General features: G+C 59.6%; 2 protein-coding genes and 1 long non-coding RNA gene across 9 annotated transcripts in view; 1 reads left to right on the plus strand and 2 right to left on the minus strand.

The window, feature by feature from the left end:
• Nucleotides 1–7: 7 nt before the first annotated feature.
• On the plus strand, nt 8–991 carry LOC121106735. The gene is made up of 2 exons (XR_005839605.2): nt 8–303; nt 701–991. It is a non-coding gene; the product is annotated as an uncharacterized LOC121106735 (long non-coding RNA).
• Nucleotides 267–18,617, minus strand: AFAP1L1 (actin filament associated protein 1 like 1). Of its 5 annotated transcripts, none has more exons than XM_015293699.4 (19): nt 18,547–18,617; nt 8,622–8,750; nt 8,377–8,460; nt 8,039–8,136; nt 7,793–7,904; nt 7,405–7,503; nt 6,798–7,009; nt 6,273–6,452; nt 5,577–5,663; nt 5,259–5,352; nt 5,014–5,166; nt 4,665–4,876; nt 3,957–4,102; nt 3,280–3,358; nt 3,053–3,167; nt 2,687–2,851; nt 2,263–2,441; nt 1,909–2,037; nt 267–1,526 (listed from the first exon to the last, which is right to left on the minus strand). In XM_015293699.4, exons 1-19 carry the CDS (start codon nt 18,560–18,562, stop codon nt 1,503–1,505), a joined length of 2,313 nt encoding a protein of 770 aa, XP_015149185.3. In that variant the 5' UTR covers nt 18,563–18,617; the 3' UTR covers nt 267–1,502. The 5 variants fall into 5 exon arrangements, with proteins under 5 accessions (XP_015149185.3, XP_040503063.1, XP_040503067.1 ...); XM_040647129.2 differs by having other exon boundaries at nt 7,997–8,136; XM_040647133.2 differs by lacking the exon at nt 7,405–7,503.
• A 1,103-nt stretch (nt 18,618–19,720) lies between these two features.
• ABLIM3 (actin binding LIM protein family member 3) overlaps nt 19,721–21,653 on the minus strand; it is a 35,191-nt gene continuing 33,258 nt past the window's right edge. For all 3 annotated transcript variants that reach the window (XM_015293686.4, XM_015293685.4, XM_046900521.1), the window contains exons 20-24: nt 21,385–21,443; nt 20,988–21,048; nt 20,776–20,783; nt 20,212–20,292; nt 19,721–19,977 (exon numbers count right to left, since the gene is read on the minus strand). In XM_015293686.4, the coding sequence (XP_015149172.1) occupies nt 19,864–19,977; nt 20,212–20,292; nt 20,776–20,783; nt 20,988–21,048; nt 21,385–21,443 (323 nt within the window). In that variant the 3' untranslated portion in view covers nt 19,721–19,863. The remainder of the gene's footprint in view (nt 19,978–20,211; nt 20,293–20,775; nt 20,784–20,987; nt 21,049–21,384; nt 21,444–21,653) is intronic.

Genomic DNA, 21,653 nt, shown 5'->3' on the forward strand with positions numbered 1-21,653 from the left:
CCGCCCCGCCCCGCCCCCCGCGGGTGGTGCTGCCGTGGTGCCCCGCGTGCCGTGGCGGACGGGGTCTGGGCCTGCAGGCCGGGAGCTGCCCTGAGCCGCGGCGCGGTTCGTGCCGGGGGAGGAAGCTCGCAGCTCCCAACCCGCGGCCCCATTGCGATGTGCGGGGATCCGACCCGCTGCCCCCGCAATGCAAGGCCGCGCTGGCCTTCCATTGCAAGCAAGAGGAACAACACCAGTCCGCTCCCTGCAGCCAGGGGAGGGCCGTGCCAGTGCCAGTGGTTTTATTACAAGCTGCTGACCGAGGTATTAAAGGGGAGCAGGCTGCAGAGGGTAACCGTGGCAGCAGTGAGCACAGATGGGCCGTGGGCGCTCTGTTGTCCCTGGCACACCGGCCCGGGCCTTCACTTTTCGTTCCTCTCCCTTGTTTCGACCTGTGCTGAATTACCTTCCCCATCCCTCCTTTCTGCTCCAGTCCCCTCGCTTGAAAGCACTTTTTATCTTTTTATTTTCAGACTTCCCCTTGCTCCGCATTGACGACGTGCTTTGGCAAACTGTGTCCCAGGCCCTCCTGCTCCCCTGAAAGCAGCACGGGGCTGGGGAGTCAGGCTGCCTCCAGCCTCAGCTCTTACGGCATGCTCAGTAAGGTCAAAGGGGGCCTGCTGTTAATTTGCTGATGCTTGAGCTTTGTTTCTTCCCAAAGGAAGCAAGTGTGCCTAGAGGACAAGAAGGAGGCACCGGGTGAGGGCATGCAGCAGACACACAGTGAGCCAGAGGCACAAAGAACCCTGAGATGAGACCCCACGGAGCTCAGAGCAGTGAGAAAGGCGAATTATGGGCATCTCCAAAGGATCAGGTCCTGAGCTCATAAATCCCAATTTCCAGGCAGCCACGAATCCCCAAAGAATCCACGGTCGCTTTGGAAAACATCAGCCAGGCCTCTGGTGTCCCCGGGGTAGAAGATGGATCTCAATAAAGCAGAGCATCCGACGGCTGCATCTGTCCCACGCGCTGTCCGTGTCACACAGGTCCATGCCTTGTGCCAAGCTCCTGGCCATGCAGGAGGACCCCCAGAGATAGGTTCCCCAGTAGTATATGACCCTGATCACCAAAGGACTCCTGCTCTCCACCTGCCTCCCCAGTCATAGGATGGCTTAGGTTGGAGTGGACCTCAAGGATCGTCTTGTTTCAACCCCCCTGCCATGGGCAGGGTTGCCAACCACTAGATCAGGCTGCCCAGGATCCCATCTCACCAGGCCCTGAATGCCTCCAGAGATGGGGCATCCACAGCTTCTCTGGGCAGCCTGTTCCAGCACCTCACCCCCCTCTGTGTAAATCCCTTCCCGCTCCCTTCCCCACAGTTCACAGTGTTGCCCACGTGGCAGGCGCTGTAGCAGAGGGGGAAAGGAGGGCACTTCTCCCCACGCCTGCGAGAAAGGGGCCTTGTAGCTCCTCAGTGGGCCACAGTGTCCAGTGGGGCCTGGCAGGTGTTCCCACTGCCGGGTTTAAGTCTGCTTCTTTTCCCATTCCTGCAAGAGAAAAGGAAAAAAAAGAGGGGGGTGAGGAGACGTCAGAGGCTGGAGGAGTGAGCACTGAGCCCTTTGAGGGCCTCCTTCCCTCCCGGGGGCTTTGGACCACCCCAGCATCTCCAAAGGCTGGTGAGTGCTGCCCTGGGCATTGAAGAGGTGATACTTTCACTGCTGCCCGCCCAGCCTTGGGCTCCTCAAATCTGCAGGCCAGGCTCATGTCAGTAGCCTCTGCCACTGAAGGGGACCAGCACAGATGCAACCCAGGCAGCATCCCCTGTGTTTGGAGTAAGGAGCAACCACAATCCCCCAAATTCTTGGTCCAATATGGGGACAGGATGAAAAACTTGGGGGGGCAGGGAAGAGAGGAGGAGCGAAGCAGGACCTTGGCCTTCCTCAGCACATTGCCCTTGTTGGCAGGAAGGATGGAGGGACTTCTCTTTCTCAGTTCAGCTGCACTGTTAACGGGAACCAAGTGCTCAGGGGGGCTCCCATTGGGCTTGTTTGTAGCTTCCTGTGGAAAAGAGAGAGAATAAGAAGGATTTACAAAACCTAGGGAGCAGAAAGTGCCAGGAAAGCATAAACTGTCACAGAGTCAAAGCAAAGTCAGTGCTTTGCTTCCCACCTCTAACCACAATGTGACAAAGATCAGGGGTGTCCCCTCATCCCCATGTGCTGCTCGCCCCCACCCCAGACCCCTTTGCAGGTTTTAGGGGAGCAAGAAAGAAGAGGTGCATACCCCATTCTCAGCCTTGCTGGTCACAGCCAGCCCCAGGGCCGGCCCTCCTGCCAACGACTGCTTCAGCTGCTCCTTCACTTCGCTCAGCTGAAGCTCCAGGTCGACACGGCGCTCCTCCTTCTGCCGGCACTGCTCCTCCAGCAAAGCCACACGCTGCTCCAGGTCCTGCAGCTTCACTCCTGATCATGCAAGTGCCTGGTTCAGTGGATGAGGCTGCCGGGGCTGGGCAGCCATCCATCCTCTTGGGTAGTGACACTAGATGGGGCTGCTGGCCCAGCAGTGTGCTGCAGCCAAGCCTGAGCGTGGTCACAAGTGCCACGGTCACAAGTGCCATGGTCACACTGCCAGCCCTGCATTCCCATCCCTGCCCTTTCCACCATACCCGGGTGCCTTTGAACATCCTCAGCCACAGTATGCAACCTACCTGAGCTGCCTTTCATGGCTTCCCGCAGCTCCCTCCTCTCTTTCCGCAGCAGCACCAGCTCACTGCGGATTGCTGCTTTTTCCTTCTCCAGCTTATCCTTCTCTGTCAGAAATCTCCTGGCATCCTCCTCAGCCCGGTTCTTCCCATACCTGTACTGGTTGGCGTCTGCATGCACAAGGAGAGCCCATCACAATGGCTCCAGCCTAAGAAAGCCCCACCGGAGCCCAAACCCGAGCTGCAAGGACACCTCTCATGGTCCCACTGGGCTGGCACAGCTCAACCCAGGACCCCCTGGTGGGATCAGCCTCCACACAGAGGCCAGGGGCTCCCCCCACTCTGAGGGCCCCATTGCAGACCCCCACTCACTCGATGCGTGTCTCTTCACTTTGACCTGCGGGTCAATTCGCCGCGACTTCTCGCTGCAGGAGGACGCATGGCGCTTCACCTGGGCTCCTGATGGCCGTCCCGACTCCTCCTCAGCCTGCAGTTGAGAGCATGCTGAAACACCTGTGGGACTGCCACAACCCACCAAGGATCCCCAGGACACCTCCTCCACAGCAGTGGGACATGGTGAGGCTCTGAGTCACACTCACCTGGACCTTCTCGTAGGGGACATCATCGTACACCACGCGGGAGGAGTCGGGCCGGCTGTCCTGGGAGCTGCTGGCCCACCTGTGGGACAAGGGATGGGTGTGCCATGGGCTTCCTTTCCAGGACATCCCTGCCAGCCCCACAATGGGCTCTTTGATCTCACTGCTCTCCCAAGTGTGGGCAGGGACACAGCTTTGCTTTTGAGTGCTCATCCTGCTCTACCCAAGCACACATATCCCTTAGGTCCTTCATCAGCGTTACTAAAGAATCGTGCAATTGTAAAATCATAAAATGTCTTGGGCTGGAAAGGACCTCAGAAATCATCTCACTCCAACTCCCCTGCCACAAGTAAGGGTGCCAGCCACGAGTAGGGTTGCCAACTACTAAATCAGGCACCAGATCAGACTGCCCAAGGCCCCATGCAACCTGGCCTTGAATGGGGCATCCACAGCTTCTCAAAAAGCACCTTCTAATTTCAGTCCTGCCCAAGGGAAGATGCCTTGCTTGGAGAAACGCCAGCCTCTGGGACGTCCCTTCTATCTCCTGGGATCTCGAGAAAACCCCATCCCATCCCATCCCATCCCAGCCTAGCCCATGCCTATGCCCATGCCCAGGAGCCCAGGATGAGGCCCACCATCCCACCCCATTGTGGTTTAGCACAGCAGGAGGCAAGTCTTACAGGTAGGAGTGCCTCACGGCCGTCACAATGTTAGCAATCGTCTCCACATCCACATAGTCATAGTGCAAGGCCTCCGGTGCAGTCTGGGAGCCTGTCTCCACCAAGAGAAGGCCCAGCCAGCGGCCCAGGTCTTCTGAGCAGCTTGCCTGTGGAGAGAGAAGGGGCTGGGGAGCATGTCTGGCTTCAAGTGACCCTCACTCCTACCCCAAAACACAAAGCCCCACTTTGGAAGGGCTCTTAGATGCAAAGCACATGTGCAAGGTTTAGGATGATCAAAGAGAAAGCACATGCATTCCCAAACCCCCAGCAAGCTGCCTACTTCAGCCCTTCTGGCCTCCTCCCTGCACATCCCTGCACTGTAATGGCACCCTGGGCTTCATCAGTGTGCACAGGAGGGGAAAGCAAGGCATCGTGTGCTGGCTTCTGGAAGGGTTGATTTTCTCCTAATAAAAGCCCAAACAGCAAGTGAAGGTGAACTTGGGACAGACGAGCGTTGGTATCACTCTAATGGGGCTGAGCATCTCCAGACTGGGTTCCATCCAGTGAATGATGTTTTAGTGGGACACACTGGCGATTTAGTGGGCATGGCAATGATGGATTGACAACTGGACTAGATGATCTTAGAAGTCTTCCTATGATTCCAAGGTGCTCCCCCAGCACGACAATCCCCCCAGGAACGTCCCCAGGGAGGTGGTGTGCCCTGCTCACCTCTAGTGCGGCCACCTCCTGCCCACTGCGCAGGATACGGAATGCAAAGGGGTGTTTGGGGCCCAGTCCTGGGACCACCTCACAGCCCCGGAGGTTGATGGCATTGACGTGGGTGCGCAGGTCGGTGCGGTCCTTGTGGAAGTAAAGGGTGTTGGCTTTGAGGCGGCACCAGCGCTCCTTCCAGCACTGGTTGACCAGGACGCTCAGGTAGCCTGGGGACAGAAGAATCTCAGCACCATTCTGGAGCCCTGAGGAGCACCCTAATTCTCCACGAGCTCAATGGGAGCTCCCACCCCACAGCCCCTCAGAAGGGAGCTCAAGACCCATTTCTGCCCCTAGCCCCACGAACCGCAGCATGGGATATCCTCCTCAGTGGAGGAGGTCTGCGTGTCCTCAGGGGAAGGCTTCTTCTTGGAGAAGCTGATGATCCTGGTGATCTTCTTCCCTGCTGCCCGGCTCATTGAGCCCTTCAGGTCAGCCAAGCCACTCTTCTTGCCTTTCCCTGGAAGAGAACAGCCCTGATAGCCCCCATCACCCATCGCAGTGTCCCTGCTCAGTGGGCCAGGAGGGCATCCCATCTCGCCAGGGCCATACCGTTCTCACAGAGCTCTCTGCGGGCCATGGCGGAGCAGGTCTCACCCGTTGCCACACTGTCTGAGTCAGAGGTGTGCTTCTCCTGTGACAGCCTCTGTGGGAAACAGCAGGGCAGGCACTGGTTCAGCAGCATCCCTCTGCCCAGCCCCAAGCAATGACCATGCTCGGGCTTTTGTCCCCCCAGCACAGGGCTGGGACATGCACCCTGTGCTGGGAGCCTGTTGGCCCTGCAGACCTGCTGCGAGGACGGAAGATCACCAGCCCCACATAGCACTTGGGCCAGTCCCTGTCCTCCCAGCCACAGCCAGAAAACATCACCTTATCCAGGTCCATCTTGCAGGGCATCACTGGGGATGTGGGGACTTCCATCCCACTTGCTCCCGCACTGCTCGCTTCCTTTATCACCTGCGGAGAAAGACCTCTGAGCAGCCCCTCACAATGGGCTGTGGACCAAGGCAACCATCCCCACACTGCCAAGCTCCCACTGCACAGCCCAAGCCCGGCTGGCCACAGTGGTCTTTGCAGCACCCAGCTCTACTACCCACCACGAGCCCTGCTTGGGGCACAAACCCTGCTTGCCTGAGGCCCCTTCCAAATGACAACTGCTGTTGAGATGCATGGTCAGAGGGTTGGATGTGAGGGATGTGGGAGCTGCACAGCCACGCTGCCAGCACTACACACCCCACTGTCCCCCATGTCACAGTTCCTGCAGGAGAGGCAGCACAGCCCCTTTCTCAGCCCAGGGCTCACAGCAGAGGTGGCCCCTTCCCTGCCTCCCACACCCAGAACAAAAGCAGGAAAGGGCCACGAGGAAGAGGAGGGGGTGAGCAAACATCCCCACTCCGCTCCCTGGTGAGGGGCTTGGGCTATCAGCACAGGAGCCGCCCAGGGCTTGGGAATCAGCTAGCCAGCCGTCCCCACAGCTGATAAGAGCCAGAGGAAAACCCCCTTCCCCTTCTCCTTCCCTAGGGCAGCGAGAGGAAGGCTGTGAGTGAGGGGGAGGCAGCAGTCTACCTTCAGCCATTCCTCAGCCTGCTCCTTGCTCTGCACGGCCAGCACCAGTGCCTCAGCCCCAGGCAGTGAGAAGCGCAGCTCGTGCTTCTTGCGTCGCCCATCCTTGGGGACATAGATGACATTGCAGGTGCTCAGGGGCACTTCCACATGCGGATGCCGGTCCTTGGAGCTTTTGTAGCACTGGGAGAAGCAAAGGGAACCACTCAGGGCTCAGCTGATGCTGCCGCCATGCCGAGGGTGGTGGGTAGGGATGGGCAGTCCTGCAGCCAACAGCACAGATGGAGGTGGCCGTGTCTCTGCTACACAGACTCAACAATAGTAGGGCTGCAGGATGCCCTCTCCCTTTCCTTCACTAGCCAAGGGGCCCCCAAAGCAAGGAGCCCTTTGTTTGCATGCAAAGGAAGCAGCAGCAACTCTTGCATGTGCTGCGGGGTGTCGCAGTCTTGGAGCAGAGTTTGCTGACCTCCCCCCAGCCCACCTGCAGGTCTCTTCCCAGCCCTGGTGCCCCACCAACACTGAGCTCACCAGCAGTTTGCCATCCCGTATGATGGTGAGCTGCTTGGCCCACTGCCCAAAGCGCTTCTTGCGCAACAGGAAAGCGCAAATCCTACAGTCCTTCACCAGGTTCATGGAGGCTTCTTCTGATGGCCACTGGTGTGTCAGCTGCTGGCCTTTCCCCTCCTCTTCCTCTTCATCATAAGATTCATAGGAGCTGCTCATGGCATCTGAGTCGTTGTCTGGAAGGGAGTGGGCAAGTCACCCCATTCAGATGGTGCAGCTCCACATCCTGCTCTGAAAGCATTGCTGCTTTGACCCCAACTACTCCTATTTCCCCCATTTCCCCTCCACGTCACTCAGGATGTTTGCAGGCCAAAAGCCAGTCCCAGGCATGCCTGTCCAAACCCCGGGGCTGGCTTATTTCTTTGCAAGTCTCACACTTTTAAAGGCTCCTGGTGCAGCAGAGAGGAGCAGGTCAGGAAAGCTCGGTGCCTCCCCTCCTTCCGGCACTGCAGCCAGGCACAGCCGCACTGCACCTTCAGCATGCAGCAACTCTCAGCTTTGCTTGAGCCCATGTCTCACGCCCACTGTGCTGAAGCTCTTCCCTGCCTGGTGAGGGCACCCAGGTACCTACAAGAGTTCTTCTGCTCCCCGTTCATCCTGGTGACGGGGTAGTTGCTGTCTGCGTCCTCATAGTAGCCATCCATGATAGAGTTGGGGGGGCTGGAGCTGTCTGCAGGGGAAGCAGAGGACGGCCAGGGCTGTGGGTAAGCCTGCAGTCGGGCAGAGCAATGTGCACCTGCTGCAAGCGCACACAGACACCGAGGCTGTCACCTCTGCTCATTGTCCCCTCCCCACCAAGGAGCAAACAGCCCGGTGCAAAGCAGCATGGTGGGATGGGATGGGAAATAAGTGGGTGCAGTGCAGTGCAGTGCAGTGCAGGTGGCTTCCTTCACCAGGAGGGTCTGGCTCTGCCTGTTTGGCTGTGGGGCAGGTGGGACGCGGCCAGGAGCAGGACTCACTGCGGGAGGTGATGTACTCGGGGGCCTTGCCTGGGCCCAGGGGCAGTGCTTCTTCATAGTAATCCTCAGGTGGGGGGGTGGTGGGCAGAGGCGGAGGGGGGTCTGCAGGAACCTGTGGCAGAAACACCAGCGAGTGAGAGGCCATGCGTCCCCCAGGGGCCAGCAGGCACTCTGGTGTGAGAGGCAGGAGCAGGACCCAGCCACCTTCCCGTGCTGGTGCACAGAGTTCACAGTATCGGGACATACGCTCTTTGCTGGCTGGCTCCTCGTGAGCTCCACACCGATGCTGTCACCAGTATCCCCATCATCCTCCTGCATGTCCCGGAGATCCCGCAGGTCACAGTCTGGATTGGGAGCAAGCGATGAGGGTGAGGGAGCAGCGGGAGCCTAGAGATGGGCATCCACGTCCCCAGGGAGCCTCCACGCCAAGCACCCATGGGCATGGCTATGGGGCAGCAGGAACAGGCTGACAATGCCCTCCCTGGGCACAGGGACACAGCTTCAGCCTCCCTCCTGCCCCCTTGAGAGCCCCCATGGCCAGCTGGGAGCCCAGCCCAGCACCATCCTGGGATGGTCCCACGTACCAAACTCCTCGAAGAGAGACTCCACAAAGCTGGTGCCATTGCTCAGGGAAGCCGTGTTCACATACATGAAGTCCGTGTCCTTCCCTGGGAGTGAGGAGGGAAGCTCAGCCTGGAGCTGGGCAGCATGGCCAGGAGGGCACCGGCACCTCTCGCCCCCTAGACATGCCAACTCATGGCCACAGAGCAGGCTGGGGACACAGTGCCAGTGGGACAGCCACTGGGTGCCATGGCAGTGGGACACTGACCTGTGGGTGGCTGCAGCTTCTGCAGGATGGAGGACACAGCCACCTTCTTTTCCTGGGCCGTGGCACTCAGGTACTCGTGGTCCAGCAGCTTGAGCAGGATGCTGAGCTCTGGCAGGAGCTGGTCCAGCACTGGGGGATGCAGAGAAAAGCCCATGAATGTGGCGATGTCAGGATGCTGGGCTCCCCACAGCCCCTCTGCACGTGGGGGAGGGCACACAGAGCAGAGGCTCAGCAGAAGAGGCAGCTGGGACAACAAGGGCACATGGGAGGCATGGGGCACTTTCCAAGCCAGCCCAGCAGTCTTGCACATTTTGATTCAACTTCTGGCTCAAAACTGTAACAAGCTCAGGAACTGAATCAACCTTTGCCCTGAGGACATTCTCCCCCTCATCACAGCCAGGCATGAAACGCACAGGGCAACATCAGAGGTGCTGAAAGAAACGTGCATAAAGATACAGAGGAGGCAGAAAGGGCTTGGACACATGGGAGACCCCCCAGGGGCTGAGAGCCCGGGCTGGGCTCGGGGCTGTTTGCCAAGTGCACACGTGCTCCTTCTGCACACACCCGCACGCAGACGCTGGGATGCAGCCTGTGGGTGGAAACTTGAGCTCTGTAAGCTTGCTGGACTGCTATCAAAGGGCTCAGCACGTAAATGTTTCCATGCAGATAACGCTACACCTCTGTCCCACCTACAGTGTAGCACGGCTGCTGGTGCTCCCCCCCCCGGGATGGGGCACCTGATGTGCAAGGCTGCACCCACGTGTAACACAACTCCACGTGCTTGAATTTCAGAGCAGGCTTACAGAAAAAATTAATCCCTTCAGGCGGTATTTGGCATGCTGCTGAGGAGGGAAGGGAAGGCATCGCTACGCAGCACCAGGCACAGAGCTGGGGAGCAGCTCTGCTCAGCCCCCGATGTGCTACAGGGCACCGAGTACCCCTCAGTGTGCCTGTGCTGCCTGCAGAGCACCTCCAGCCCTGCTCAGCCCATGGCCTGGGGCAGAGCCCTGCTGGTAACCATAGCCCCAGAACAGAGCTGGGGTGGGCTCCTCAGCTGCTCCAGCGCACAGCTCCCAGGCTGCTCCCCTGATCTCTGCTGAGCAAACCTCAGCTCCTGTGTTATGTGGGTAGCACCTGCAGCATCCAGCACCTGAGACAGCCCAGCTGTGAGAGGCCCAGCTCAGGACTCCAACAAGCCTGTGGCTCTGGAGGCTATCAACAGTGGGGGGGAAAAAAACCAACTGTTTCTTTCAATGCAAGTGTGAGCGAGATCTTGGCAGCAACTGAACATCATCAGAGCACAGCTGGGGTGGCCCTGCAGCTGGCTGTAGGTCCGCAGGGACTGGGGAGAGGCCAGAGGGGACCGCAGTGGCAGCTGGGACGTGCTGAGTGATGGGGTGTTTGGAAAGCAGAGCGCACGCCTCACGGACAGAGCACACAGCCACTGGACACACCGCTGGACCATCACTTCTCTGCAGGGACACAGCGGTGGTGCTCGCAGGAAGGACCGCCTGCCCTGCAGCTGCATGGCCGTGCAGAGCCACGCAGCAGTGAGGGGATGTTTCCCAGGGCAAGCGAAACATCCCTCAGCCAAAGGGGAACCCAACGTAAGCCAGCTGATGCTGATCAGCACCCAGCCAAGGCAATCCCCTCAGGCAAGAGGACAGCATGCCTGGCTCCAAAGCACCGCTCCCCAGGACACGGGGCAGGATGTGGCTCGCATCCTGCTGCCTCTGCCGATGGCCTTCTATCTCCACAGACCTTCTGCTTCCTCCTCCTCCCCAGCGCCAAGCCAAACACCAGCACAGCCCTTCGGCTGTACTGCCAGTGCCTGTCTCCCACAGGCAGACCCCAAGGAGGGCAGTGAGCAGCAGTGAGCGGGCAGCATCTCCCAGCCCATGGAGAAGGAGAGGATGGCACAGTGGGACCAGGGCTGCTGCTCGAGCTTTGGAGCTGGAAAAGCAGCACACAGCACATAGGTGGGTGGGTGCTCAGCTCCCACTGCTCTCCCCTTCCACCGAGGCAGGGGAGAGGGGCAGCCATTCCCAGGATGCATGCAGAATGGAAATGGTGGAAACACACTGCCAGGTGAGACATCCTCCTCTGGCCAGCCAGGATCCAGCTGCGGGGCTTGGCAGGGCGCTGGGCTAGTGAGGAAGCAGCTGGGAAGAAAAGCAAGACGTCCCGCCAGCGCCTGGAGAGACGCTTACCCACTCCCTGCCCCAGCTCAGCAGATAAGGGCCGTGCCTTATGCCACCTTCTCACAGCACACTGCAGCCCACAGTGCATCCCCTAGGATATCTCCCATCACAGCTCTCAGACCTCTGTCAGGGCACCAGACCAACGGAGGGCCAAAGGGCCACAGAGCAGGCAGAGCCTTGGCCAGCAAGTGCTCGAAGCAGAGCACTGAAGGCTCCTTTGTTCCTCCCCAGCTGAGCTGTCCCCTGCATCTCCCTTGTTACAGCTGCCCCCGGAGCCGAGGGGGGGGCGAGGGGGTGAGCTGCTCAAAGGGGCCTTGATCTGCAGCGGGTGCACGGAGCTGAGCCTGCGCCTGGGGGAGCGGAGGGAGGGAAGAAATTAATTTCCTGTGCTTGTTAGCTCCCAGCCCACAGGAGGTTAATGGGGCGGCTGCAGGAAGCCAGGGGAGACTGCCCACGGGTCACTGCACGGATGGCACAGACAGGGGGGCTCAGTGTCTGGTGCCAGCACACAGCCCACCCTTGGGTGAGCAGGAGCACTGGCCGCGGAGAGCCCAGCCTGTCTCCCCTGCTGCCAAGCAGCAGTGCAGACACTGGGTCCCACCTGCTGGGTGCTGCTGGAGTTTCTCCTACCGCCCAAACACCGTGAGACCAGTTCTCTGCGCTGGGTGCAGGCATCCCAGGACAGGGAGCCTTGCAATGAAGATGTGCTGCTCTCCACATCTGCTGCAGCAGGGATGGGAAGATGTCAGAGGTCCCTGTGCCTGGGAGGGCTGGGAGCTATGGAGGCAGATGGCTTTAGCATGAGCTAAGCTGGACTGGATGGGATGGATAAGACACAGGGCAGCACTCCTGAGACAGGAGGTCTGGGGACCAGCACCAAGAATGATGCTCAAGACACCTCCAGGATGCTGCTACCGCTCAGGTCAGCAGGCAGCGCTTGCTCTGCACCCCAGTACACCCCACAAACAGCATCAAGCAGGGTGCCCCTCTCCACAGCAGCACCCCACACCACTCCCCACCTCGTGCCCAGGCCAGCTCTATTCTTAGACACTGTGAACACATTCCTCTTGGGAAGCCGTGTCCTCTGGATTGGAGATAAGGCTCTGGGCGCAGCCGCAGAGCATGTCCCCTCTCCTCAGCCTCTGCTCGGTCACAGGAGCAAGCAGCAGCTCTTGCTTCAGCAACCTGCAGGGAGGTGGAGGAGGAGAAGAAGGAAGGGGAAGAAGAGTGTCCGGCCAAGCTAACGCAGCAGTTTTCGTGTGCATGGACTGGCTGTCACAGAGGCAGAGATAAGACCACGCACGTGTGGCTGCAAAGCAGAGCCGGTTGGCAGCCACAGCCCAAGGGAGCCCCAAGGAGGGGGAACAGTTCCAGGGAGCAGCACTGCAACACCGCTGCAGGGACTCAGCCCTGTTGTCCCCCCCAGGCCCCACTTCCTCCCGCACCAGGTGGAGGCCGGGGGTGAGGGGGGCCGGGGGAAATCGGATGCTGGGAGTGACGGCCATTGTTTGTAGCTAAAATAAAAAGCGAGCAAAAATAAATCCTTCCTGTTGGCGTGGGCAGGGCCCCAGGATGCTCTGCCTGCGGAGGAGCGCTGCTTGGAGTCGCCACCGGCAGTAAACAGATGTTTATAGCTCCTGGGATGCCATAAATAGGTGGGGTGCAGGAGGGGAGGGGGCCACTGCAGCACCTGAGGACGGTGGCACTGAGTACTCAGAGGAGCTCGGAGGGAAGGAAGGCTGGAGCCTCCCAGCCCAGTGCTGGGGGGCCGTTCCCATTCCCACAGGGCTGTTTCCATGGGCAGGAGGCAGGCACACGGCTCCCACCATTGTTCCTCCACATCCATACTGCCTGAGGCCCCGCAGCATCTCAGCCCCCCGTGGGCACAGGGTGAGCTGCACTGGGCTGGCAGCAAGGAGAGCCTGGAAAATCCCCTCCTGTCTGAGTGCGTACCCAGCAACTTGGCACGCTGCAGCACAGAGGGTTTAAGAGAAAAGCAAGCCATTAATTATCACACTCATGCTCTGGAAACATCCCATAACAGTGGAAGATTTGCTCTGGGGCCGCTTGATGCCCATGAATCATCTCCTCCTTGTGAACAAGGGCCCCTTGAGAGGGGTGGGTGGGGGCAGTGCCTCCACTTCCAGCTCCAGCAGCCAGAGCCTGAGTGCTTCGGGCTCCTCCTGTATGCCCCCCAACCTCCTCTCCAACCATCCCCACAGCCATTAACCCCCAGCGTAGGGCCAGGTGTCCCCAGCTCAGGGGTTGCAGCATCCCCAGCACTGCGGAGCACAGGTGGCTCACACCTCCTGAGCTCCTGTTGCACTGCAGGGAGCAGAGACCTGCAGGACGTGCAGTACCCTGTGTAGCCAGGCTGCATTGGGCAGGGCAGGGGCACACATCTTCTGGAGAGTTCATCAACACAGCACTGCAGTATTTAATATCCCCAGCTGATAGCCTTGGAAAAATCAGCCCTGAGAGCTGCACGTGCAGCATGCTTGCTCAAGGGGACGTGAGGTCCCCACTGGCAAAGCGATCGCTGCATTCTCATCTTACAGCAAGGAGCCCACAGCTTGCTGCCCTCTGCCTTGCTCCAGCCCCGGGACCGGGGGAGAGAGAGACAGCAGGGAGACAAAGCAGCCAGGGAACGCTTTACCCTTGGAAACGTGCACCCCAGGCACTCAGGGCTGTGCTGACCACCGGCACACGTTTGCTGCTGCTGTTTTCAGCACAGCTTGAGAGAAGAGCCCTGTGCGTGGTCCAGCTATGTGCCAGCAGCAGCTCTCCCCCTGATATAAATAGCTCTGCTGAAAGCCTTATCTGGCAGCCCTGCTCTCAGTGACCCCAGAAGCCAGCAGCTGAGCCGTGAGCCCGGCCCAGAGGGAGCTCAGATCATGCTCCAGACACGCTCTGCCTGAGCCCCCTCTCTCAGCCCCCCAGGCCCGTGCCCTGCCTGCTACATGATCCCCACAGTGCTTGCACCACAGCAGAAAGGCTCCACGAGCCTGAGCTGCACAGGTAATAATTAACAGGGGAATGATTGAATCACCCCCAACCACCTCCTGTGACCGAGGCAGATAAGGAGCCCTTTGGTGCCCCGTGCTGGGGATGCTACCCAGGGGCTGCCCCCTGTGCTGACATTTCTTCATCTCCCGGAGAAGGCTGTGGGGTGTTGTTTTAGCTCATCCAAAGCAAACTTCCCCCCTCTGAAACGATGAGGCTGCAGCTGCCCTGACCCCAGAATTTTCTGCATCACCTTCTTTTACTGCTGAGTGAAGCAAGAAGCTGAGCAAACAAAGGTACAGGGACATGGCGAATCCTCCTGGGTGAGGATTCCCTGAGCCCAGGCACAGCCCAGTGCCAAGGACACGGCTCTGAGCACACAGGGCTGCGCTCAGAGGGTGACATCTCAGCAATCAGTGTGATGCTCTGCAGGGAGCCTGGGAGCAGGGAGTGGGGCCGGGTTGATAAGAGCTGCTGGCTGAGAACGTGTTTAAGTAATGAAAGGAAAAGAGAGGTTTGAGATGCCCTTTTAAAGGAATAGTCGGGCAGGGGCAAGACCTGCTGAGCAGTGTATAAAAACAAGCTTCAGGCTGAGGAGAGATGTTAGGATTAGCCAGAACCCAGAATAAACTCTGCTTTTTCCAAGTAAAATTTTGGCATTGGCCTCTTCAAAACCAGCCCTGAGCAGCAGAGGCAGCAGGATGCTGCCATGCCCCCACGCCAGGAGAGGCCCCAGCAGTGGGACAGAGCAGCACAGGGTGGCTGCAGGCACTGCCAGGTGCACACCCTGCGTGCAGGTGACACAGCAGGCATCTCCCACATGGGCATCCCAGCCCTACGGATGGATGGGAGCTTTCTGTGTCCCAGGCAGCTCCCTTCCCCAAAGCCCCATACAGCAGATGTGCTTCTTAGAGGAAAAGTGCCATGGGGCCATTGTGTACAGGAGGATACAGGACTCTCCCCTAGCAGGGGGTGGGCTGGGGGACACAGGAGCTGCAGGAACAGGATGGAGGGGGAATCAGCCAGAGCCAGCTCTGCTTCTCTGTATGCATCCAGCCATGCTGCATGATGGGGACACCTCCTTCTGGAGGTGGTGGAAGGAGTAAAAACCAGCAGGGGTAGAAAAATCCCACAGGGGCAAAATGGCTATGAAGTCAGCACCCCAGAGCCGGCCCTGCCCAGCCCTGTGAGGTGGACACAGTGGGGGCACCCATAGGGCCTCTGCACTTTGGGGGGCCAGAGCCGTGCTGCCGTAGTGTCCTCAAGGGCAGGATAAGCGTGTTTGCTCAGCTGAGAACAGCCCTTCCGTTTCCTCCCATTGGTGAGCATCAGGTGCAGCAGCAAGGCCACCAGCCTGCAGCATTTCCTACCCACTTAACCCCTTCAGGGAAGGAGGGGAGCCGGGACAGCCAGTGCAGCATGGTGGGAAAGCCAAGCCCAAGTACACGGGACGGTGTGGCTGCCCCAGTAAGTGCTGATGTCTCCGATGGTGCCGGGACTGGTTCACCCTACCTGCTTTTAGCTTCGGCACACAAAAGCCAGCTTTCAAACCTGTTCCTACACATCTCCTACTCCTGGCTCTGCCCTGTACAACCTCAGCTTCCCAAAGCATAAGATGAAACTGGGATTGTATCAAACAGGAGGTTGAACCTGCTGGACAATGAGACACAAAGGGGCTGCTCTGCCATCGGTGAGCCTGGTGGGTCAAATGTTCAAAACACCCAGGAGAAAGCCATAGCCCCCGCTCAGCCACAGCCCCCACTCGGGCTGCTCCTCACACACCTCCCTGGAGCTCCCCTGCTAATTGCCAGCAATCAGAGCACACAGCGGCGCCCAGACCTCTCTCCTATCACCTCCAGGATCACATGCAAGCAAAACCCACTTCAAAAAAAAAAAAAAGAAAAGATATTGAGCATAGAAACTCCTCCCAGCAAAGATCTGTGCTCATTCCAAACTGTTACGAAATGCCAGTGTTTTCCCCTGCCTGCCAAAAGCCCTCCTTTGATGAGATGAGAGGCGTTATCAGAAGCAAAAATCGAAGGGGCTGAAGAACCCGAGGCAGGTTCCATAGGGTGGGACCACCAAATCAGAGGATATTCATCCTTCCCCACCGCGGAGGCTGCAGATCATTAGCACGGAGGGACTGGAGCTCGCTGAATGCCACAGCTTTTGGCACCCGGGGGTGATGACAGCTGGGTGTTGTTGGCTGCGGTGCTGCCCGGGCTGCGGGTGGCATGGCCCAGCACTATTCATCCCAGGGCTGGTGTGTGAGGCAGGGACAATGCAGAGCTCCTCGGGGATTTTCTGACCAAGCTGCCTGCCCTGGGAGAGGGATATTTCATAGATGTTATGTAGAAGAGGCAGTTTTGCCGTTCATTTACATGGGGAAAAGGTTCCTTCCGTGCAGGAGGAGATACCTGCTCCTTTAGCTGTGCCAGACTGGACTGGTATAGGGAAGAGTTAAAGGATTAGGATGTGAGTCTGGGATGTCAGAAACCACTTCAAGCCTCCACTTTGCAAAACTCTTATCTTGTGTCCCAGCAAGCAACTTGGCCACAGAACAACAGGCAAACACTGGGCTGAGCCCAGCTTTCACTCCCTGTTCTCCTCTACAAAGCCCTCCAACTGTTCAGGATGAGACGACTTCAAAACCTTATACAAAGCTTTCCTGGGATGGGATGAGGAGTGCCGGCCCTCCTGCAGGCAGCGTTTTGGTGTATGCTGTGTAGCACAGGGCACGTCAGCATGCAGCTCAGCACATTTCCACCGGAAAACAGCACTTCCAGGTCAAGAGCAAGAGCTGGAAAGAGGCAGGTTTCCAGACAGCCCCGTGTGATAGGAGTCCCTGGGGTCACTGCCCTGGAAGGTGCTAACCTGGCATGAGCCCACTGCTTCCCACCCGACCAGCAGCCCCACTGCTGCAATAACACGCTGCCTGTCTGGACTGGGGCAGCCCAGGGACAGCTCATCCCCATTCCCTGGGCTATAAACAGGACCTCGCCGCCAGGCAGCTCGGCTTCCAGCGGAAGGAATGGCTGCAATGCGGGGGAGAGCTCGGCACTTGCCTGGTGCTAACAGCTGGCCCCAGAGCTCCTCGCCCCCTTCACCAGGCTGCATGTGGGGCTCAGGCAGCAGGTCAGGAATGAGCCTGGCTCCCTCCCTCCCGGCCCAATGCCTCCCCATTCCTGTGGGTGATCTGGAGCCAAGTTTATCCCTGACACATCTCTGCTGGCTTCACTGGATTTAGACCACAGATACGGTGCAAGATCGAAATTCTCATGGCACGAAAGGTCAGAGAAGAGTTATTAATGAGGAGAAGCAAGCACAGCCCAGCTGGAGCAAAGGCTCATGGCATGGAGCATCACCAGGTCACAGGCACATCCATAGCTCTCCATCGGCATAGCCTGGAGTAGCTGCCAGACAGCATGGAGAGGCTGGGGACTGGGTCAGAGGCCCCTTGTCCACCAAAACTCCATGCCCTCCCTGCACAGCTACAGCCTCAAAGGGATCCAGAGGCCCTGGTGATGAGCAGGAGGGTCTGGAGAAGGTTTACATTAGCAAAGAGCAATCCGAGTGCCAACAGCCATTCATTACACACACTGAAAGTAAAGCAGCAGGCACCTCCACCACTACCATAGAAGGCACCTACGAGGGGGTAAAAGAAGCAGCGCAGCTCTGCCTCAGTGGGGTAACCTATGCAAACTGGGGCATGCCAGGCACTGGGGCAGTGGGCCTCCATGCAGCAGTCATGGACAGGGACCTCGCCATGCACACCCTGTGCCACGTCTGGGCTCATCTCTACTAAGCCCCAGTCTGGGCTCAGCAGCACACTATCACCTCCCCATGATGGGGAGCCCAGTGCTCATCATGTGGCACAGGGAGCAATGCCCAGTTGACATCCATCACAGGTGGGACATCTTCCCAGCAGCCTGCACAACTTTCCCCTTCGCCCATCAATGAGGTCCTCTGGGCCTTGGCACCACGTGTGTTTGATAACAACACTCCTCCTGCAGCAGCAGCCTCCTTCAGAGCCAGCACTGCGGGGCAGGTGGGCTGGGTGAGCTGCAAGGGGAGGCTATCCCTGTCCCTGTCCTCTCCTGTGATACCAGGCAACGTACTGCTCCCTGAGCACCACCACTGCGTGCTGCACCCCCAGAGCCGAACTCCTCACATCACATTTCCACCACGGAAACACCACCCCATCCTTTTCCATCGGGAAGGGGAACTCCTGACCCTCGGGTCTCTCTGGTGCTGACCCCGAGCAGCACACACAGCGACTTTGCCCTGCCGGAGGGGACGTCCACGTCCCCGGCACCACCGGCACTGCTGCGGCACCAACCAAGGCCGGGACCCCGCGCTGCCCCACGTCACCACCTGCTGCTGCACAGCCCCGGGGCAGCGCTCGGCACTGACCGGCAGCACGGCCCCACGGCCCCCTCCCCGCACCGGACCGAGGCAGATCCCTCCCCGTCCCGCTCCAACCCGGCAGCCCCGGGCACACAGTGCCACGGCCGCGGCGCTGCAACTCTCCCTCCCCTCAACCCCGGGACCACCATTTCCTCGACGAGCGCACCGAGCGCTCACCGCCCGCACACCCTCCCGCAAGGCGCTGCTCTTTCACCCTCCCGACCAACGCCAGCCCGCGTCCCAGCCGCAGGTGACGACACGCACCGACCCCCGGCCCTTTCCCCCCGCAGCGCCCGGTGCCGCCGTGCCCTCACCGCTCAGCCGGTCCATGGTCCGCACCGCGGGCAGCGGCGGCCGCCCCGGGAGGAGCGGACGGGCGAGTGGCAGCGCGGTGCCGGCGGTCCCGCAACGCCCCTCCCTCGGCGCGGGGCAGCACCGGCACAGCCCCGCCCTGAGCCGCGCCCGCCGGGATGGTGCCCACGCCCCGCCGGGTGGCGGCGGCTGCGGAGCTGAGGGCTGTCGGGGCTCCGTGCGGAGCTCGGTGCTTTTCCCCCGGCGTTCCCAGAGCTCTCAGTACCCGCTCTCTCCTGGCGTCCCTCGGCCCTGCGTTGCTGCCGCCGCTGCGCCCCAACAAGAACTGGGGGTTAGACGCGAGCACCTGTATGGCGCGGGGCACCATAGAGCCGGCAGCCCCTTCTGGTCCCCTGTGTGCAGGCTGCAGCCCAGCCCTGCTCCCCCCATGCACAGCCCCGCAGAGGTGGTGCCCCCATTCGTCTCTTCCTTTGGGACTGAGCCCCAGATCCCCCTCAAACCATAGGGTCACCCCGGGCTGTGGGCACAGGACACACACAGGGCACACACGGGGCACACACAGGGCACTGCCATCCCTGTGGCACAGCCAAAGCAGCACCCACTGTTCTCTGGGCCGTGGCAGCCACTCAGCACATGCTGAGCAATGGCAGCCCGTGGGGTGCTGCTGGCTGCCTGCTGTCCCAGAGGTGTGTGCCGGGACCCTGCCCAGTCATCCCATCGTTGCCGTGCTGAAAGTGGTGAGGAACAGTTACCTCATGTTCATAAAATGCTTTGAAAATTAAAAGCTTTGCGTTGCTGTGCTATTATTATTAGTAGTATGAATTAACTGAAGCTCTGCCCCCTCCAGGCTTTCCCTCTCACACCGCTGCTGGAAGTTCCTCATAGCCCCGAACAGCCGAGCTTGATTTAGGGAGCTGTAGTTTACACGGGTGAAATCATTGTAAACCCAATTGGCTCATTACTGCTGCACTAAAGCCGACAGCAGCAATTACCGGTGCGCTATCGCCGCATCCACTCCCACCCCCAGCACACAGCACTGGGCTCCCATCGCTGCGGCTGCCGCAGAGGGTCAGCGCTGACAGCACCTCCCCACCCCGCCACCTTCAGCCCCCAGAAGCCCCCCGGGATGGCTGCGGAATCAAAGCTCGAGAAGGAAAAGAAACAAAGAGCACAGAATTATCCGTGAGACTCCAATTCACTCTCAGGGGTGCAGAGGGCGCCTCTGCCACGTACAGTACTGAGAATCATACAGAGCTGCGATATAGAGATCTTTCTATGTATATATTTATAGGTATGTATATATTTATAATGCGCTGCCTTTAAAACAGCCGCGCCTGCTTCTTCAGCTCATTCCTCTTCCAGAGGGCCAGGCGGTCGAACTCAGCGATGGTCATGCCAAAGATCTGGTAGAACTCCTCCTGGGAGAGGTGCCGCTGCGGAGAGAGGGGCTGCTGGGCCGGGACCGCCATCCCAGGCTGATGGCAGAGCGGGGCTGCAGCTGGAGGGGGTCTGCCAGCAGGAACCCCCATGGGGTGCAACAGGGGGCTGCAGCCTGCAGCACTGCTCGCCCAGGAGATGCTCCTCACGTGCCCACAAGCCCCTTGCTGCCCCATGTGGGCCAGGTAGGGTAAGCCCCAAGGAGATGTGCCCACTGGAAGATGCCTCACCTCTAACCGAGTCCTGTCCACATCCTTGGGCAGCTGGTTCCTTCCCCTCGTCTTCACCAGGAGCAGCTCATAGGGGTAAATCTGTGCATGGACAGCAGCACCATGGCGGCTCTCTACACTCAGAGCTCAGGGCAATGCCTCCCCCTGCCTCATTTTGGGGGGCTTGAGTGGCACAGCGGGGCTTGAGTGGGACAGGGTAGAGGGCGGCTTGCTTTTGGGGTGACCCTAATCCACCTGTGTGGCTCTGAAATGGTGAGCCGAAGTTCTGCTACTTCCTCTGCAAAGCCAGGAGTGACCCAGAGGTGAATGTGAGCTGGGAACACAAGCACAGCCACCCACCTCTGCCTCATGGCAGGGAGACACTGCTGCCTAGCACAGGGCTGGGGACCCTGGTGTGAGCCCTATGGTGTCGGGATGGGGATGTCGGGATGGGGATGAAGGGGGATGAAGGCAGGAAGAGGGCAAAGCTTCTCCCTAACAGGGCCGGGGCACACAGGGGCACCTCTCTGGGACCTCCTCTGGGTGTCACCTCCAGGTGGCAGTCACGCCTTAGAGCCATCTTACCTTGTACTCTGTAGGGGACACAAATAAAAAACAGACATGAGCCGCTGCCCCCTCCCCACCAGCAGCCCCCTCCAGAGCAGCGGGGACTCCCCCGTCTCTCCCCTTGTCCCTCTGGTCTAGATCCCATTTCTGGAGCTGCCTGCAGCACGGTGGCAGCCCCACGGCACCCGCGGACCCCCCGCCCTGCCTGCTGCCCAGCCCCACAGCCTCACCTCGCATCCCCCAGTTGACGGCGTTGGTGCTGTCGTAGTGGAAAAGCTCCGCGCTGGGCGGCTGCAGGAGGGATGCAAGGAGAGAGGGAGGGGTGAGAGGGGGCCCTTGCAGACAGGTTTCCTCCCAGCACAGCATCTCTCATGTCCCTGAAAGGGGAAGGCACCCCTGTGCCTGGCAGTGGGGAAACTGAAGCACAAGCGACAAGGAAGTGACACAAGCCCAGGTCTCCTGAGCTATAGGGTATGAAGCAAAGCAATGTGCGCTGCAGGACGGGGCTCGAGACCCGCAGTGGGGCAGGCACAGCTCTCCAGCAGTGCCCACTGAGGGTTATTTGGGACTGGCACAGCCAGGAGTGGCAGCAGGGATGCAGGGAAGGGAGCGGCAGGAGGCACTCACCCTGTGCAGCCCATTCCTCCTGTAGGCAGGGAGAGAGGCCGACTTGGAAATGAGGGGATCTGGAAGGAGACCACCACGGAGCATGAGTGAGACCGCAGGGCCAGCCCAGTGCACCCGGCAGCACTGCTGCATGCCCACACCTCCCCTTTTCTGACACATCTCCTCGGCCACTGCTCCCATGCATGGCACAGAGGTGCTCCTGCCTCCCCAGGCCAGCTGCTCACAGCCTGTTTGCATTTCCAGTATTTCTCCATTCCTGTCCGGCTCCA

The sequence above is a fragment of the Gallus gallus genome, chromosome 13 (genome assembly GCF_016699485.2).
Source record: "Gallus gallus isolate bGalGal1 chromosome 13, bGalGal1.mat.broiler.GRCg7b, whole genome shotgun sequence".
Taxonomy (NCBI): Eukaryota; Metazoa; Chordata; class Aves; order Galliformes; family Phasianidae; genus Gallus; species Gallus gallus.